General features: G+C 35.1%; 1 protein-coding gene across 8 annotated transcripts in view; it reads right to left on the bottom strand.

Moving 5' to 3' along the window:
* Positions 1-322: 322 nt before the first annotated feature.
* The window catches only part of Gulp1 (GULP PTB domain containing engulfment adaptor 1), a 260,214-nt gene continuing 239,416 nt past the window's right edge, over positions 323-21,120 (bottom strand). The window contains exons 8-14 of one of the 8 annotated variants that reach the window (XM_028887104.2): positions 20,983-21,006; positions 20,483-20,575; positions 14,414-14,638; positions 12,910-13,048; positions 8,330-8,424; positions 6,647-6,657; positions 323-2,160 (exon numbers count right to left, since the gene is read on the bottom strand). In XM_028887104.2, the coding sequence (XP_028742937.1) occupies positions 2,139-2,160; positions 6,647-6,657; positions 8,330-8,424; positions 12,910-13,048; positions 14,414-14,638; positions 20,483-20,575; positions 20,983-21,006 (609 nt within the window). In that variant the 3' untranslated portion in view covers positions 323-2,138. The remainder of the gene's footprint in view (positions 2,161-6,646; positions 6,658-8,329; positions 8,425-12,909; positions 13,049-14,413; positions 14,639-20,482; positions 20,576-20,982; positions 21,007-21,120) is intronic. The other 7 variants (XM_037210442.1, XM_028887069.2, XM_028887099.2 and 4 more) reach the window with 7 other exon arrangements.

Genomic DNA, 21,120 nt, shown 5'->3' on the forward strand with positions numbered 1-21,120 from the left:
CTTAGAAGACCATCAGTCAAGAAACTCTAAAGGACAATTAGCTTTGAAAAGCAATATTTATATAATACAATTATTGCATCAGATGCTTCTGGTAAGAGGAACCAAATCATGACCTATGCCATCATCAGCAACAAGTCCATGTTTGCACAACTGAGGGAGATTTATTCATAAAACTGAAACGTGTGGGCTGAGAAAAATAGGTCAAAAGTTAAACTCTTTCTCTATTTCTCTCTTTCCAGTTCCAACTTAAGAACACAAAAATTAAATATGTAGCTTTAGGATGTATTTATAGATTATTAAATGAATATATCATACAGTTTAATTTATTTAAAATCTTTTATTCTCAGCAAAATCAAACATATCATTGAGTTTACATAGAAATACAATTTCCAATCATGTTTTCATAAAAATTCACTGGTGAAGTAAATGTTCATATTAATGACCAATTATGTACTATTTGATCATGCCAGTAGCAGAACAGATCACCATTAAAAATTGGTAAGTAACATATCTTAAATGTGCAAATATCATCTTAGTATTTTATTGTGTTACAATTGATATTAAATGTTTGCTAAATATATATACCTAGTACATAAAGCTTTTTAAAGTACAATAAAAATACAAACTCTATCTGTTAAAAAAAAGCCATTTAGATGGCTTCTAAACATCCTCATTATACAAATTCCAAAATACTATCTGACAAATAGAACAGCAAAGACTGCCTGATGAAACACATACTACCCACTAATTAAGGTCTAACTTAGCAGGTATAACAGAACATAAACAGAAAGACTCATCTATACCCATAGAGCATGATGGTACAAATATAATATTGCATAAGCACATTTGATTTCTGTTCCTAATGAAAAGGTACCTTTAACACCTGCATAAAACTCCATGAGAAAAATCTACTTAGTTTTGATAAATTTCCCACAACTAAGCCCAGATTTTCATTACTTTATTTTCTTATATTGTGATAAACCAAATTAGAAATTTGACCGCTATTTTTTTCTGAACTATAACTGTTAGTATTTTACATCATGGGCAAATATATTGGAAGCATATGTTTTCAAAGGTCAGGGTTCATCAGCATATCAGAATGAGTACTAAAGAATTTTATTGCTCATATTCAAGATGAAGCTGATGAGAAATTTTTGTGAAAAGTAGATTCTGACTTCAACAGAGCAAATGAAAATTAAAATTGTTAAATATTCTTAAATTTAAATAGAACACTCTCAAATTTTAAAGTATCAACACTAAGGTTGGTAAGAGAAATACCACACCACAGGATATCTGAAAAATATTGGTAAAATAAAAATAGACAATAGGAATTACATTTGTAGAAAGCATAAACTTCATTTCTTAAAATACAGAGCAGAAGATGGCCAATTGATATACTAATATGACAACACATTAAACATAAAATTTTAAGTTTTTCAGGGAAGCAACTGTTTCCACAACTGTTACTTTTGAGACAAATTAAACATTTTTAGAATATAGCTTAAATGACTGATGTTATTATTTCATATTTACTAATATTCTAAATATATTTTATATAACTACTACTGGAACTTATATTCTTATTTTACCAGGTAGAATTAGGTAAACTGGCGGCATAATAGCTAAATTTTAGATTTTCATAATGAGATGAACATTTTACACACACTGGTCGCTTGTTTATTGGCATCAAAATAGAACATGTGTAGTTGGATAGTGGTCCCTCTTCAGAAATCTGAAAGGTATCAAGGTATGGCTTTGGGACTAGGAAACTGAACTAATGTTCTGGAGAATGAGCATAAATGTCAAGGTGATAATTATTTAGAACACAAGGCAGATACTCAGAAATCTTGTCTTTCAATTATAAATTCACCCATAACGCAGAAGAGAACATAATATCCATTACACTTAGTTCTGCTTAATAAAAGATAAATCAACAGTGAAAGTGAGGAGGTTTTTACTTCCATAGATTTAAAACATTTAGATATTCAAAAATATATTGGCACGGATATAATAACTGTCTTAAAATAATGAGTGAGATATATGTTTATAAACAAATCAGGCATAAGTCAGGATCACTCATTCTTGACGTCAGCACCTGCTGTCTAACGGGTCGAGACAAAATACCGTGCCTTCAAGAGTCAGTCCCATTTTGAACCCCTCCTGTAAAGCAAAACAAAATTGTTAGAGTATAAACACTAATGGTAAGAGAAAAGCATATCACTAAGTAAGAGAGACTATCAACAAATTAAATTCTTTGTGTTTTAAGTAAATGCAGATTTGGTTTATCAAAATTTTACACTGATTAGGTGACATTTTGCTGTCTTAAGTATATGAGTTGAATGTGTATGAGAAACAGAAGAAAATACCAATCTAAGACATGAAATAGTTTTATGATTTATCCACTTCTTTATTTCTTTTGTAGCACATTTTCAATACTCCATTTTACTCTAACTTATTTACTAATTCCTTAAAAAAAAATTCTGTGTGTGTGTGTGTGTGTGTGTGTGTGTGTGTGTGTGTGTGTGAGAGAGAGAGAGAGAGAGAGAGAGAGAGAGAGAGAGAGAGAGAGAGAGAGAGAGAGAGAGAGAGCGAGCGAGCAGGAAACCAGAAGAGGGCATGCCATCTCTCCTGGAACTGGAGTTGTAGATAGTTGTGAGGCATTCACTGTGGGTGCTGGATACTGAACTCAAGTCCTCTGCAAGAGCAGTTCATGCTCTTCAGTGCTGAGCTGTTTGTCCAGCCCCTCTATTAGGGAAGGCTCAAAGCAACCTGATAATATTCATATTTTCTTCCTGGTTACCATAGTCCACATCCTGGGTAAAATACTTTTGCAAAGACAGTACTATACTCCAAACAGAATGCAGTACCACAGACCAACCACTGCACCATCTGAAAGCTGCCCATAAGTTCTGATATTGCTTTTCTTTTCCAAACATTATTATTTCTTTTTTTTTTTGAAATTATAATATAGTTACATCATTTCCCCTTTCCCTTTTCTTCCTCAAAACCTTTCATATATCCTCTCCTTGCTCTCTTTCAAATTAATGGCCTCTTTTTTTTGTAATGTTGATATGTGTATCTCATATGTATGTTTTTTGACAGTTTCGACTTTGACTCTTGATCCCTTTGCATACTTTAGAAGATAAGATGCCATTTAGCTACTGAATGTTAAGGGGAAAATTGTCAAGAAAGTTTTATGTACTTGAACTAAAGTTTGGAGTTCAAAGCTGATGACAAAGGAGTTATGTCCTCCACACCATGTTCTGGGATTAAGGGTATGAGCTACTACACCTGGCTTCTTTTCTATTTTTCAAAGAAACAATTAAATTATAAGATCCTTCAGTCTTCCTCCAATCTTATCTTGCCCTTAAATCTATGCACACTGACTTACAAAGAGAAACACAGATAAGTGCTAATTAGTGGAAATAGAAGTCAGACTGTAGGTTTCCCTGAGAGGCATTGTGGTAGTACCTGATTATTTCACTTACAATCAGCATTTAAATACATTCATATTTGTGCAAAGAAACATTATCATATACAGGAAGTCAGAGCTTTAAAAAAATATGAACACATCTGTAGTCAATGCCCAGAGACTCCCCCCATTATGGTTATTGCACACAGATAACATAGCAATGTCAGTACTGGAAAGGTTTCCAAAACTTCTTCCGACCATTTAAATGAAAACTGTATTCAACAGGGTAAAGGTCATAGTAGTTATTAATAATTTTAAAAAGTCTGTATAATAAGAACTATTTGCTATGTGTATTTGTCAATAGCAATTAAATGTTTTTAAAAGTGAGTACTGAAAATATTACTCACTATTCTTTCTTTTCAAATATTTGGTTGCTTTCTGAAGACCTATACACTGTCATCTGCTAGTATATTTTGAATAACAGACGGTGATAAATGGATGATAGATGACATATACATAACAGATGAGTAGCTGATATGAAATGATACAATACAATATGATATGATAGAAGGACAATTTGATATCACACAGTACTTTAAAATGTTATTAATTCATTATAAAATTATACCAGTTACTATTTTATTGTTCCCCCAAATGCTATTTATCGGAGTTATCAGTACTGGAAAAGTAGAAAATCAAAGTAAAAAAAATGAAATGCACATCACTCCCTTATGAGAAAGTGTTTGCTTGCGTACCACTTACAATACTGTTGCCATGGAGAACCCCTAACCTAATCTGACCATCAGCTAACAGACACATTCTTGTAGACTCCTGGTTTCCTCTCCTCCTGACGTAAACCTCCCTGCACACTTACAGACCGCCCTTCAACCGTTTCACTTTTGTTTCACAATGCAATGAATTTTGAATCTTCCTCTTGAATCTTTAAACCTCTAATTAACAATGAGGCTTATTCATTTAATGTAATGATAGGACTTATTACTAGCTAATATCACAAAATAATTACTCTATAATTAAAGCACTAATCATATTTTCATATGAAACATTTTTCTGAATTGTATTTTCCTATTTGAAACATAGAGCAGCACATAGTAGACAGAGGAGAACTCTGACCTAATTGCTTAGACACTGAAGTGAGACCTTCATTGTATGTTCTCACAGTGTTCAAGTTTTGTGAGAGCAGAAACTTTGTTACCTATAATTTTCTATTATGTTGTCTTTAATTGAACTAACTTCCTACATTACATTTCTCATAAAACTACTTTATTCTGACTATAACATATTATTAATTTTTATAGTATCAATTCATTTCCATTATCTTAAAACCATTAATAAGGCCAACAGCATAATTTCACACATAAAAATTGAACATATTTATAATTACTTGTTCTTCTTTTAAATAATATAGAATCTACTAGTATCAAATTATTCCCTGAAGAGATGCTCAGCTATAAACTAACCTTGGTCTAGCAAGCATTTAGACTTGTTTCTCAATACTTTCATTCAATATTGTTTATCAAAAAATTAAATTTCCTGTTAAGTAAAAATGACACAGTTTTTTTAATTATTAGTGTGTTTGCTTTGATTACACAGAGCACATTCACACGGGCATTAGCCAACTGTGACCTCTTTTGTGAGCCAGGGCTTATTCTTCATGTGGTGAGTTGTTAGCTTCCCAATCACTTGCCTATTCCTGCAATGCCAACATACCTCCAAGTGCATGTGTATGCACAGGATTGCATGCACATGTATGTAGATGTATATGGAAACTAGAGACCAATTTTGGGCATCATTCCCTAGGAATGCCACCAACCTCCTTGAGACATTGGACCGGAGGTACTGCTTATATTTCATTTATACATAGGTACCCTCAATTTTTAAACAGTTGACTTGATATTTGTACATAATTCTTTTATTTATAGACTTGCCATTGTTTTTAAACATATTACATTGTTTTATGCATATGTGTATACGTGTTCGTGTGTGTGTTTGCATACTCATGTGTGCACAGGTGTATGTGTATATGCAAGTATGGGTATATGCACACATGCATGTGCATGTATATGGCGGCCAGAGATCAAGCTTAGGTGTCATTTTCCAGGAATGACTTTTTCTTTTTATTTATTTATTTTGGTTTTTCGAGACAGGGTTTCTCTGTGTAGCTTTGCGCCTTTCCTGGAACTCACTTGGTAGCCCAGGCTGGCCTAGAACTCACAGAGATCCTCCTGGCTCTGCCTCCCGAGTGCTGAGATTAAAGGCGTGCGCCACCACCACCCGGCCCAGGAATGACTTCTATGTCCTTTGAAACAAGGTCTTTCATTGGCTTGGAATTTCCTAATTAGGCTACAGTGGCCAATAAGTCACAGGAAACCGTCTTCCTTTGCCTCCCTAGTGATGAGAGTACCCTACCTTTTTTATGGGTTCTAGGACTAAGATTCTCACATTTGCATGACTAGAACTTTACCAGCTGAATTATCCTCTTGACTCTGTATTTCCTTATTATAATTCATAGAATATGTTCATGGCTATCAATACTGTCCTATCTCCTTTTCTGACAGAGACACATGCCTTGCAGTTTAAATTATGTCAGATCAAATAACTACATGATTATATTTCAAATATATATTAAATTGCCCAGCTATTTGAAATGAAATATGGCTTAATATTTCTGCTTTAAATCTCACATGTACAAGATATTCCTAGAATTTCAAAGTTAATACTGTAACTCATGAGTAATTTAGTTTTAATCCTCCCTAAGAAAGAAAAAAACCAAATATTTAGCTAGGAGGCTTATCACTAGTGTTATATAGTATTCACAGCTTAATATACTACATTGGCATTTTATATAGTATGCAAAGATAAAGCAGTTATATGTGTATATTAGATTAATTATGATAGCAAGATTAATAACAAATTCAGTGCAGACTCTAAATGAAAGAAATACTATTTTACTGACTATAGTTAAAATGGCCCTGCAATTAAGTCTTAAACTAAAAGAAATACATAATGTGGTGAAATAGAGAATTACTGAAAAATTAACCTGAAGATCTAAGTTACGAGACCTCTTTAAACACTAATCACACACTAGTCACACACTAATCACACACATCCACATGAAACTTGATTGAATAGTTATTAAGCAAAACATGAAAATACAAAAAATTTAGCTCTTAAAAAGTTTATTATCTCTTTAAACAATGGAAATGAGATACCAACCATCTCTGGCGCTACCCATCATGAAAGCAGAATAAAAAAAGACATTAAGAAAGTATTAGAAACATCAAAACCCAAGCATCACATCCCAGTTTAATATTATCTGATCGCCCCATTGCTAACTCACTCCTGTATTTTCTCAAACTGGGTTGCTACAAAATCCTGAAGTTTTATCATTTAAAACCTATTGAGGTTTTAAGTTTGGTATCAAAAACAAAAGGCCTTCAGGAAAGTCTTCATGATCTACATCACCCTGAGAACCATCACTTCTCCCAGTTCCCATGCTCACAGTCTACAGGCATCGTCCCAGATAGCGCATTCGGATTGGCAAAGATAACAACAAAGAAGGAATTAATTCCCGAGAGGACACAGTATTATGTCTCATCAGCAAGTCACATTTAAGTGCCATTTTCAAAGTAACTGAGATATAAAGGTGAGAAATCACTGCCATCAGACACAATGTATGTTGAGATGAACAGAAGTTTCATAGAGTGATCTTTGTTTCACCCCCAAAATGCTATACATCTTATTTCATTATACTTCTTAATTTGAACTTTATTAATGTTATGATGTTTCCTAATTATATAAAAATGATAGGGCTCAGTCACTAATAATTTTTTCAGAGTATTTTTAAAAAGACATGATTTTAGTAAATTTTAAGGTTCTAAAATATTTTTTTTCTGGGAAAAGAAATTATAAGTGATTACATTTTGAAAATTTTAATATTCTTTGAAACTTCAAGGCATGTTTTAAATAATTCAACCTTTTAAATGCAGGCATATTACTAAATCTAAGATGAAAAAGATGTGTAAATAATAATTAGAAAATAAGTCAGGCAGCATGTCATTTATCCAAGTGGAAGGATATTTGTATTATTGTCTCAAGGAAAGGCATGTGTTTGCCAGCTTTAGGGCACGGTTTGTCCTCTGATTTGGGGGGTAGGTATCCGGGGGCGGTGAAGCCCAAGGAGCAGGTAGGTAAGCCAGGACAAGCAGAAATAACTAGAGTCTTGACCATCTCATCTCAGTCAGCTCCAAGTAACTAGTGCTTTTCTGGATTCTATCAATTATGATGTTTGTGATGTACAGTAGGATGTAATTATTTCATCCAAATGTGGATGGCAAATACAAAGAGAAGTCTTCATTCTGATTCAAATATGACTGTGGTTCCATCATTGCTCAATGTATGAAGCTTTAAAAACCAATTTCTTACAACTTACAGAAAAATTCAGGGACAGAAGAGAAAAAAATCTACTTGACCACATTCCTAAAGAGGTTGCCTTCTCAGTAGTCCAGGAGCCGAGAGACACAGTTAAAATGCTTCTTTTCAAAGATTTTCCCTCATCCAACATCTTTACTGTTTTGAAATTCAGAACTATTAAGACTGAGACAAAAATCTTAAAATTTCATTGTAATGGCCTTTTAAATTCTTGATTAGAAAAATTAGAATCTTGTCATTTTGTATTAAAAAATAAGCATCTTCTTTCCGTTATATATTGAATCATTCAAAGGAAGAAAGACACAATCCTCAGCATGTGTAACAGTGGTTAGGAGTAAGTTTAATTACTTTTAGTCTAACTGCTTTAAATAAGCCTTTATAGCAACGATGAAGGATAGAGCTTTGGTATACTTTCTTTGTTCCAGAATAAAGAGAAATAAACAGATTCCGATCTGTTAAAATAGTCACCTGCATCTCATCCAATTTGGACTGAATATCTGGAGGGAAGTCCCCTGCTCCACAGTTAAATGGGTCGAAAGGTTCAGCTCCAAAAAGGTCCCGTTCTACAAGGAAGAAAACACTTTAAGTACGATGATCAAACATTAGCTGAGATGCAAAAAAAAAAAAAAATCAAGATTATAATTTAAAAGTGTGAATTTATTTACTATATTAATATAAGTATTTCCATGACTGAATGAGCTACTGATTCTTATAATTTATGATGGGCATTTTGATTTAAGTACGCAAAAATATATTTTATGATTTTAGAAATTCTCTAGCAAGACGGGATCCGTCATATTCAGGATGGTATTGCCATAAACAAGTGTTTTAAGTTCTCGTTCATGTGTGAATATTAGTGTCAAATATTTATAGTTGTATGTCTAACTTGGACTATTTAGGAAAATAGAATGGGATTACTGGAGAGGAAAGTGAAGAAAGACCTTAAGGGAGGAGAATAGTAGAACACAACAGACGATATGAATGAGAAAATGCAGAAGGAGGTTTAGGTAGGGAGAGGGGTGGAAGTAGGACATAGAAGAGGTTTGGAGAAGGCATAACTAACACTAACGATGCGTGGAAAATCATACTGAAACCTACTATTTAATAAGCTTCATGTGTGTGTTTATATAAGAGTTTAATTGCAGTTATGCAACACAAAGGACAATGTTCCTCCTAGAAGCCAAAGGCTGACAAATAGAAAACCCAATATCAAATGTGGATATCTAATCTAGAGGTTGATCAGGGGTGTCTAGTAATACCATTGCTGCATTTCTTGGTTGCCAATCAGAACTTTATGGCAAGGTTTTATTGCTGAAGCCACTACACACTTGGGTCACAGGATATGGAGAAATCATGTTGACACTAACCAGGAAGATTTCTTCACTTTGGCCATCTTTCACAGTACTATAGGTATTATTTAGACTTGGCCACCAGGAGAAAAAAAAAATTATTAAAAGTGTTACACAGTTGTGAATCCTGTGAGCTATGATAATGACTGGTATGGTAAGACCATGGATTCAGTAGTGGACCAAAGGTTAAGGTGGTAACCAACCACTTTTAGATTGGATTTAAGGTCTGATCCACAGGAGGAAACACATACCTGGTGCTGTAAATCTGGCCAAGAACTCATGGTTGAAGAGGTCACAGGCCCCACGTTGGACCTACTATTATCCTACTAAATGAACTTCATATTAAACTGCCTTCTAAACTCATATCTATATGGATATAGATTGGTGTAGCTCTCAGACTCAAAGAAGTTTCTTTGTGCAATAAATATATGGTGGTTAATGTAGAAACTCACAACTGATCAAAACGCAGAGAATAAGTGTCTGTGGAGTGCTCAGCTACAAATGCGACATCTAAATTATTCATCCCTCAAATTTAGAAAGATTTTACAAGAGGAGACAGAAAAATTCTAGGAGCCAGAGGTCAGGAAGGACAGGAACAAAGCAGTGTCATGAAGATGCGGCAGTCTCTGGACACATAAAGTCACAGTAGCTGGTGTGCCTGCCCAAGATCAAGCCAATCAGCATTCCAGCATGGAGTAGGAAGGGCTCATGAGTTCCTGACCTCTACCTGAGGAACTTCTACAACTGTTGGCTTCTGGGTGTGTGTTCTTTAAGGGTGGAGTTCCTGTGAATAGACCCACACTCATGAGTATATATGATCAACACAAATTAGGCTGGGTGGGTGAGTTATATAAAAAAGGAGGATGACATGAGTTGGGGTTGGATCTGGGAAAAGTTAGGGGGAGGAGTGGGCTGTAAATATCAAAATACATTGCACAAAATTTTCAAAATATTAATAAAACTAATTTTAGAAAATATTTGGTCATGTATAGTGGTTCATATTTATAACACCGTCACTTGAGGTGGGGGTTCTAAAGAGTTGAAGGCCAGCTTTGGCTACATAGTAAGACCCCGTCTCAACAAAACCACGATGGCAAAATGTCTGTGACCATGATAAGTTGCTTTCTAGAGAATTTTCTGTGTCTTTGGTGTAACTTCTTAATAACAGCATTACCAATATTTAATAATTGACCTATTACAACACTGATGTTTTACTGTAGTATTTTCTAACATTAATGTAATACTATATGAGATTTCTCTAATTCCATTTGTTGCTGCCTCACAACACCATGGCAAAGCAGGGTGCAGAATTTGTAAGTTAGCAGTTCACAAACTTGTATCAAAAGTATACTCACTTTTACCAAGAAAAATTTTAAGCCACTTTATCTTGAGCAGCATGAAATGATAGAATTTTCATAGACCACACTGAACAAAGTTTTTAACAGGATTTTTATTTTAAAAAATGATAGGAATGCAGTATCAAAAACAGCTTCTTAATAAGTTATCCAATACCAAGGTCAGTTCTAAACACATATATACAAATAATACTAAATATACGGAACAAGCTGTATTTCTACATACATATATATGTAACAATCATTAAGAAGGCCATGAATTTGAAGGGAGGGTAGTTAGGAGTTAGAGAAAGGAGAGGGTTAGGTGTAAATGATGTAAATACTGAACTCACTTATGAAACTCTTAAAAAAAAAAAGTAAACAGAAAAACAAAACCAAACAGCAGGACATAGCGGTTCACATCTTTAACCACAGCACTTGGGAGGCAGAGGCAGGCAGGTAGGTATCTGTTAGTTTGAGGCAGGCCTGGTCTAGGAAGTGAGTTATAAGATGGTTAGAGCTATACAGTAAGACTAGTCTTGAAAAAACAAAACAAAACTGCAGGGAACCATGGAGTGGTCTTAGCCTAGCTGCCTTGAGAGGCCTGCACCATATGTTTTTCAGGTTAGAGCCTGTTGCTCTTGGAGTACAATGTGTGGTGTGTGTGTGTGTGTGTGTGTGTGTGTGTGTGTGTGTGTGTGTGTGTGTTCCCTTGGTAGTCATGGAAACATGGAAGCTTGACAGGACAATTGGTCTTAGACATTAATCCTGTGAACCCTGTATGGCTTGCAAACGTCACTGTAATCTGGCAGCTACAACTATATGGATCCTGGAAATTGTCATTAAATCCTGTTTCTGATAAAGGTATAAAACATCTGATTGCTCTCAATAAAACTGTCACAGTCTCAGTTGTGCTGTGGTCCCTCCAACCTGATCTGATTTCATTCCTTGAGGCCATATCAAGGAATGTAAGTTAAGCAGGTGCTTACACAAAACAAAAACCAAAATACAAACAAACAGAATCCAAAACAAAACAAAACAAAAACTGGAAAAAGAACAACAGGCAACTAAGGAAGGCCAAGAGGGAGAAATAGGGAGAAATAGTCTTCCTGAGGGATTAGCACACCAATTGTTTATCCAGTACCAAATGGTAAGTCCTGAAAACATATATGTAAAATTATACAGACTGGGGAGGTTGTACTTATATATAGGAATACACATGTGTGTGCGCATGGACATACATACACATGTAACACAATTAAAAATGCCAAAAATTTGAACGAGAACAAGGGGGGGGGTTACATAGAGGGCTTGGGGGAGGAAAGGAATGGAGGAATGATATAATTATATTATAATCTCAAAATTTACTAAAAAAAACATACTGTAAGACAAATTGCTAAATGGCCTTATTAATAACCCAGAGCCAGGTATCGGGCTGAAAACTGAGAGATCAGAGGAATAGAACAAGCCACAGCTAACCTCACCTTACAGACTCCTCAGCTTCCAAAGAGACCTACTTCCTGTATACTCACGCCTATATGCCTTTCTGTTCTGCCATCTCACTTCCTCTTTCTGCCCAGCTCTGTCACTTCCTGTCTGTCTGTACAGACCTCCAGACCTCCATGGTTAGTGTTGAGATTAAAGGCTACATTGTTACCTTGCACCAAAGGCTTCTGCAGACACTGTATGTGAAACATCTTAATAAGGTGGAATATGAAACTGGTTTCCCCAGTATTCATGTAGTTTGAATGACTGATGTTTGGCTATTGGAATAACTCATTCAGAGTCTGACAGGGAACAGATCAGACCTATACAGTAAATGCCTGCTCTCTGATGCATCAAAGAGAGATTTCAATGTTGTTTACGGATATGTAGAATATACATTAAAAATGTTTTTGAATATTTAATATATCAAAGACAAACACCTTAAATAATATTATACACAGAAATATCATAGGATGCACACTCTTTACATATTCTTCCACTAAGAATACATGAATGCCTTGTAACAAGAATATCTAAACTACTTTAGTAAACATATTACAAATGACTACATGATGACTCCTAGTTATTTCTAAGTTAGGATATTAAATAAATAGAAATGCACAGTTACACAATTTTATGGTTCAAATAGTCTTATACCAAAATCTTATTGTTCATATAAGATTCAACTTACAAACAGAGATGTGTTTAGTATTTTTTCTCATTTATAAATTAATATAGAATTAATCAAATCAGAAACCTATATAAAAACATAATACTTCAATAATTAAAGCTGTTGGCTTGTTATGTTATTTTCACAAAGGTGAAAGATTGAAACCACACCAAAATATAGCACAAATACTAATATATTTAGAGTGCTTACTGATTTCAGCAGATCTGCTAGGTACTGGTGGGAGTTGTGTGCCATTGCGAGTAGGCGTTGGAGACTGCTGTGATATTGGGGAAAATGGAACCATATCAAAGATGTCAGTGGAAGGAGACTTCACTGTCACACTGCTGGCCTGTAATGAAGACAGGAATCAGTGTGATGACCCATGCAGGTATATTACTATCCTAAGAATGTCAACTACATGTCAAACTCACAATCACAACCCTGAGGTGAGTAAGATACCTTGCCATTCTGTAAATGAAAAGTGGTTAACTATAGTTTCTTGTGGTTCAAACTAATACACCAAATGCTCATTTAAAAGAAAACAACAAAAATTTGTTCTCAAGTGAATAGTAACAATAGTATGGACACTGTTGAAGATAGATTGGCAAGGTATGCTGAGCTTTTGTATACTTACAAACAATTGTCAACCCTGTCAGAAAAAAATAACAAATACCTTAGAAACTATTTGAATAAAAAATGAAAGTTTTGCAGTTGACTTTGCATGGTTTTTAAAAGAACAATTGAACATAAGAGACTACTTTCTTAATTATAAATGTTCAAGTTCAATTTACATTTTTGTGTTCTTAAAGGTAGAGCATATTAATTTGCATTTATAGGTACAAGAAAACTTGATATTCATTGCAGTAATTTTATTCCTGAATAATTTCATGTTTTCAATAACAAACTGCAACCTTGTAAAATAAATTAATAATCATCAATGTAATACCCAAATTATTATATTATACACTGCAGCTCATAACTGGGAAGATATACAGAAATGAATATTAATATCCTCTGAAAATGCAGCAAAAACAATGTAAAATGGGAGAATTATGAATTTGTCAAGCAAGATAAAATAATGTATAGTCTTCTATGGAAACTGTCATAGTTGATTAAAGGATGAATTTTTTAGAGAGGAATAGAAGAACTTTTTACATTTGCTATTAGACTGTAAGAATGCTGCCCAGAGCAGCTCATGGTAAAAGTAGAGGTCTCAGAATAAAAAGAACAGGGGGATGGCTGTATGTAGAGAGAGATGGACTAGTTGTTCAGCTAAAATGATTGTTAGTGTATTTTTCAGCATAAAAGTTACAGTCATTTTCCCTTTTTCAATACCTTACATTGTACCCCTCACCCCTTCTATATTTAGGAATGTTGCTCTCCTAATCCTCGTCTTCCATATCTCTCCTTAGCTTATAAAAATATTAAATCTTACCTGCTACTACAAATCAGCAATATTTCTTTTCTCCCCTAGCTTTTGTACTGATCCTACACTATATGTTCAGGGTTTCTAAACTCCCAGGATTCTCTGCTTCAAACTCTGCTAAGCAGTAACTTAAGGAAATAAAAATATCCCATAAGGGCCCCAGGTCCCATCACATTAATTCAAGGCACACCGGTTTTTTTTTTTTTTAGCACTACATGAAGGACACATTCTACAAGAATTCTTTTTAAGTAGGGAATGGATAGTAGAGTTTTCTGCTTAGTAAGTTACATGAGGTCTCAGATTGCTGCTCTCACTGACTGGCTTGAGCAGGCCACTTTTAGAAGGTGGTGGTATTAGTGCTCCCACTGACAGTCTGGAGCCAGGCGAGTTGACAGGAGGAACAGAAATGGAAGATGTGCTTAGACAAGGAGCTGGGTCATCGCTATTGCTCCTGAAAGAGGATGGGAATCTCAGCAACACATGTGGCACATGATGAGACACTCTGTGTGACAGCTGTAAAGAAAAACAGAAGGAGAAACATGCTGAGAAGGAGAGAGGAGGCTTGCAGAGAGTGAAGAGCATGCATGAAGATTGTTTGGAGAAGTATTTCGTGAAAATTTCGGGGTAAGTTTACTAAATCGAAACACAGCTGAAGATGAATATCTGTACGAGGTCTCACTGATCACTTTTAATTGAAATATTGTCATATTTTCATAGTTTTAAACAGACTATCAGATTCATCAGGACTTCAGAGGAAGACAGGAGAGAATAAACTAAGAAAGCCTGCCATATATTTTAAGGTTTCAGTGATGGGAGTGTACAGTAAGATGAACACTAATGGACATAAGATACATTCTGGTGAATAGTTAGTGATTGTAGAATTTTCTAGTGTTAATATATTTTTAGTAACTTTCCACTCTTTATAAGTATGACCACAGCAATGCTTACACTTTCACAGAAGTAACGCCCATAGATTTGTAGGATATACAACTCCATACATTCAGAAGCAAAACCAAAATCTAACACTGTGACACCAGCTCCCCTGCCCATCCCAAAAATAAGGAAGGAGTTCCCCATGGCAAGACACTCTGGAGACGGAAAGGAAGTTAACAAACACCTCATAGAAACTGGAGATCATAAACAGCAGGTAAGTAGTATAGTAAACACAGTCTGAGTGTCAAGATTTTCGGAGTCATTCTTTCATCGTGGACATTTCTTGTCAAGAGCTGAACTCTCTCCAGGTGTCAGATTCTATAGTTGCCAATTAATAAGCTGACATCAAAGCTATAGTTGAGCCTCTATTCATTTACTATGATACAATAAGCAAGAGGCCAGAAAGAGCAAGCCTACTACATCAATGCTGCCTTGTATTTTCCCTGTCAGAGGCCCTGAAAGGACAGAGGTATGGGATGAGGCACTACATCATTGCTGAACAAAAGATTTCTGAAGGTTAAAGTTTAGGTTTTCCTTTGTGTAAGAGAGGGGGAAGTGTTGAATAAAGAATTAAAGAGGAGACAAGTGTTGCAAAGACCCCCCAATATAAACAAAGCTAGGAGCAACATTAAAGAGAGGTCATAACCAAGAGTATCAGACGGAGACCTTTGTATCAAGGCTTGAAATGCAGAGATTTATGAGAATATGGCCAGCTAGGAAGCTGAGGGCCTGACTCAACTTAAAACTGCCCCAGCTCTGCGGCAGCGGGGTGGGGTGGACAGCACTCTTCTCACCAGTTTCCAGATGTTGACACATACTTCTAAATTTCATTTTATGGCACGTCTTAATTTGCATTTTAAAATTAAAATATAGTTACATCATTTACCCTCTTCTGCACTTCCCTCCAACCCCTCCCATATCCATTCCATATAATTCCCTCACTCCATCTCAAACCCATGGCCTTTTAAATTTTAATTACTATTGTTACATATGTATATAAATGCATTAACATATAGGTACAACCTACTGAGTCCCTTTAGTGTTACTTGTACATCTATGCTTTCAGGGCTAGGTACTGGATAACTCATTAGGGGGCTCATTCATGGAGAAGACTAATTGCTCCCCTCTCCGCAGTTGTTAACTGATTATGGTACATTTTTAACATCACTGTAAAAAATAAGCCTTACAAGAAACAAATACTCTAATTTGAAACTTATACCAACAGGAAAGTACTATTTCAGGCTTCCCGATCTAAAGTAGGTTTATAATTTCTTAATTATGGGAGCTATTATCTTATATTGCATTTAAAAATCATCTAAGTTAAATGGTTGTGACTAGCCAGCCACAAATCACAAAAAGAAACCTGAAACCAAGGCTCAGTGCTGTGAGCAGGCACTGCCTGATAGAACAGGACAGAAAACGTGCTTGCTTCCTATTCCATAGGCTTTGTCTCAGAATCCTCTGTGTGCAGCCAACAAATCTGAAGCTGGGAACTAGTCATCATTTTCTGTGGGCACCAAATGTTCTTTACTGTGTTCATGTTTAAACTTTGTGCCTTTGTTTAAAGACTCACATTTGGCTTGTTGTGTAACTGAGAGTTTTCATAATGTGCTCTTGCCTAGCTTGAATTCAAGAGTAGTTGAGAAAGCACTAGGTTTGTTTACCCACAATGAAATACACATTTTAGGGTGTAATTGTCTGACTGAGTCTAATCAGCACAGTAGATTATATAAAAGTAGAATTTTATCTAACACTGGTTAATTGAAAGGGAGACATTTGTTTTACCCAGCAATAGACAGTCCAGTATTCCTTGAAACTATAATTTTATTCATTTAACCTTGTGGGATTAGCTTGATTTGTTTGAAAGCTTCTGGACCTAGTAAAATAAAATGCAAGCCCTCAGATATAAAAATCATGAGGAAAAATTTGACGTAACTTGGTGTGCCCACATTTTATAAATGGACAATCTTCTGAAGGTGTTCATGAGACTAGGAGGGCAGAATAAACCCTCTTTTCAAATATAAATATAAGTGACACTGCCATGTGAACATAATGAATGGAAATCAGCTTGCTCCTAGACGATTAGTCCCAAATGGCAGAAAAACCAGCCTCTCATCTACTGCCAAACCACGAGAACACAGAACAAAGCAAAGCGTGGAGTCAAGGAACGGAAATTTCTCAGTGTATCTAAATGATACTTTAACATGAGGACCAATTTCTAAAACCAACAAAAAGGTCTCCACAATCTCAATGTAATAAGGAGATACATATTACGGGTAATATCAAGGCCTATTTCATTTGTCAGAAAAGGAACCCATGACTTAGACAACTGAGTGGAACTTAGGATGGTGAACATCCTGTGTTGGGATGGCCGGTAAAGAGGTCGTGTGTTTGGGGGGTGTTCCACTCGACACAAACACACTGAAAACTCATTAAGCATATAATGACAATTTAATTATATGCAAACAACTCATCTATATTATTGTATGTGGGATCCTTAATCAAGTATAATATTTCTTCTGTTACTATATAAACCGCTACCTCTATTTCTTTAACCAAATTACAGGCAAGTTTAATCATTTTGTAAGCATCCTATATTTTATTCCTAAGTTCAACACAAAAAAGCAAAATGTACAATGTGTACAGAATCTCAATTCCAGAGTAAGCTGTAGGAATTCTATGGAGTATGCTTTCCTAGTGTGTCCTTGGAGGCAACATTCAATTTTCATAAGAACAGATGCAAGTTATTTCTAACTTATCAGAAATAGATTAACCTGAAAGCACATGGAAAACCATTAAGAGATGCTTACACTTTAATTTGTATTTTAATTATTATACATCTGCCATTTTCCCAATTCAATAGTTTGACCCAATCCAAACCTTTAAAAATAGATATTCATAAGCTACTTCATATCAAACAGTTGAAGGTAACAAAAACTTATTTTTAAAATTTTACTATAAGAAAGGTGGGAAGTTATTTTTACAGGGGTAAAGTATATAGTTGTACTTAGTATATGCCAGCTTATTGCTGTGTAGAGAAAATAGAAAATGAGAAGCAAAGACATTGTTAATAATCTCATAAAAAAAGCCTGAAACTATATACACACAATTATATTTATATATTTGTGAAAACATATATATATATATATATATATATATCAAAAATAATAAAGGAAAAAGAGGCTATCAATTTGAGAGTAGGGGGATGAGACTGGCTGGCTATGCAGGGAAGGGTTGGAATGAGGGTATCTGGGAGGGGCTGGAGGAAGGAAAGGGAAGGGGTAAAGTGATGTAACTCTACTTGAACTAAAAAATGTACTGAAGGAATAAAGAATAGAAGTAGGTTAAGAAAAGCCCTATAACAATATTTTCAAAATTACTGGATCATAATTCATAATTTTAGTAATTTCACTTAACTTTACTAAATTTTAGAAGTCTAGAATATTTTTAATTGACTCTTTTAACAATCAAAAGTTTTCTATGTTCTTTTTCATACACTCATCATTTACTTATGGTGGGAATAACCATTGCATGCTCCAGAACAGTAGTTCTCAAACTATGGGTCACAGCCGCTTTGGTAGTTGAACCACCTTTTAATTGGGGTCTTGCATATCAGATATTTACATTATGATTCATAACAGTATCAAAATTACAGTTATGAAATAGCAATGAAATGATTTTATTGTGGGGGTCACCACAACATGAGGGTCACAACACTAGGAAGGTTGAGAACCACTGCTCTAGAAGGTCTCTGAATTGCAGTGAGACACTTAAGCTTATCCCTCCTGCTTAAATGAAACTTTGTCTTCTTTAACCAAGACCTTACTGTATTCAAACCTCCAATGCTTATTTACAACCTGACCACTGACTCCATTTTTCCACAGGTACCCAGTGTTAGTGCAGGACATTGTGCCTTGGGAAATATTTGCAAGATCTGCTGGAGAGGGAGCAGTTCTTCAAATGTGTCCCAAACCATTGGATCCTCCCAAACCTTCACCTTCAATGAAATGGCCTCAGATTTCTGTCCTCAAAGAAAGGAAACATGGTGAATATTCTTTGGGTTTGCATTCCAAATGATGACACACTTGTTTCACTTGTTTTATTTTTTGACAACCCAAAGGCTGAACCAAAGCATACCTGATAAATTCTAGAAACAAGTACTCAAGACTAACTGGAAAAGCACTGTGCCCCATACTCTGTTTTACAACAAGACTTACAATAAACATTTTAACACGGCTTCAAAGGGGGTGTGGTGCATTTTACATTTTTAGAGCCAAAGCAGAAGACAGGCCATTGTCTGTATCTTGAGAAAAGGGAAGCAAGGCAAAATGAAACAACACAAAACCTTAAGAGGAGTATAAAGTGAAGGGAAAAAGTAAGAGGGAATATGATGAGAAGGCTAAGACCAATAACCCCACTAAGCATATTGTCTCCACTCAGGGGCCTGCCAACCTTCCTCTGCTTGGCTACTGCAGCTGACTGTCAGCAATGGACATAACAACTTCCTCCCACAGAGAATGGAAAAACATGAGTTGAACGTAAAGGGAAAAACAGATCAAACTTTCAGGTCATGCTAGTTTGAAGCCCTAAGCTCAGTTCTCATAGAAGCATCCTTCTTCATGGTGATGAACTGGTAATCCATTATGATATTGTCTATAAAATTGTATGTATATAATTATATATAAATACTGTATATAAAAATTGTCATTTTCCAACAGTTTACTTGTCTCACAATGGTGTTTAAATCCATGCAATCATGCTGTAAATAGTGTGAATAAGATGTATTATGAAGATTATTCATGGTACAGATTATTAAACAGAAAAAAATGTTTAGTATTAAATACATTTTTGCTAGAAAAAATATAGCTTTAAATTGCACCTCTTTTAAAAATTACTTAATAATGGTATCATCTCTGGTATTGAGGAAAGGATTTCAAAATAGATCAGGTCAGACACAAATAATTTCATAACAAATGTTTTCATGATGTCTGAACAGAATTGGCACATTTCAGTATCTGAAGCAACCACATCTAGTACATGGTCTTGTTCTCAGTCTGTTTCCTAAAGTGATGTCCAGCATTGCAGGTCTAGATGGCATGACCACTGTGTCTATCCCAGAAAATAATAACCAACAGGAAAGGACAGATTTGCCGCAAATGGAGAAAGTATATTAAACCTTAAGATCAAAGCGGGGCTTGAATTATTTTAGAAAACATGGGGGAACAAAAAGAGTGATATGAAAAATAACCATGTTCTGAACGACCCACAGAATTTAAACATGGAAAATCACCTTGCCGGGCAGTCTTCATATCTATCCAGCCTTCGTTTTGATATTGATCACAAAATATGGCTTGAATCAGTACGGGATTCATAATCAAGAGGTGTTTGACATCATAGAATCACACACTTACTCAATGTACTTACTGGAGAGGTTGACACGTGAGTTATTCTCAACCGGTTTTCTAAATCTTGTACTTTATTTTTAAGTTCCATATTTTCTGTTTCTAAATCTTGGATCTAAAAATCAAAAGATTATTGAATAATTTTCAGGATTTTTTTTTCTTGGAAAATATTGGCTGTTATCTCAGCTACATTAGCAAATAACATTTTATTCTATTAAAACTCGAAAGTTCTCTGGTGCACAAGGAAAATTGGTTGCCAAAGCCAGGCAAATATCAGAAAATCTTGGATCACTGGAAAGACATTAAATTAAAGAACAAAATAAAACAAAACAAAAAACCTTGTGTGTGTAAGTTTTATGTTCCTAATGTTCATTTCTGTGTTTTCTTGTTGAGCTGTACAATTCATACCCATAATCTTGGAGTATAACCACAAGACAGAAAAGCTGCTTGTGAAGACTGTAGGGTGGAGAAGTGGGGTAATTGAATTACAAAGGAATCCGATCTGCATGGGAATCCACTTACCCAGCATCTGCTGCCTCTGCTGCTCTGATCCCCATGAGAAGCATCAGGAAGTGAAGCAAAGTCACATGAGAACACTAAGTTCTTGTGGGAATTCAATATAAAACAGTTAAAGACTGTGCTGAGACCCCAGGATGAAGA

The sequence above is a fragment of the Peromyscus leucopus genome, chromosome 13, assembly GCF_004664715.2.
Source record: "Peromyscus leucopus breed LL Stock chromosome 13, UCI_PerLeu_2.1, whole genome shotgun sequence".
NCBI lineage: Eukaryota > Metazoa > Chordata > Mammalia > Rodentia > Cricetidae > Peromyscus > Peromyscus leucopus.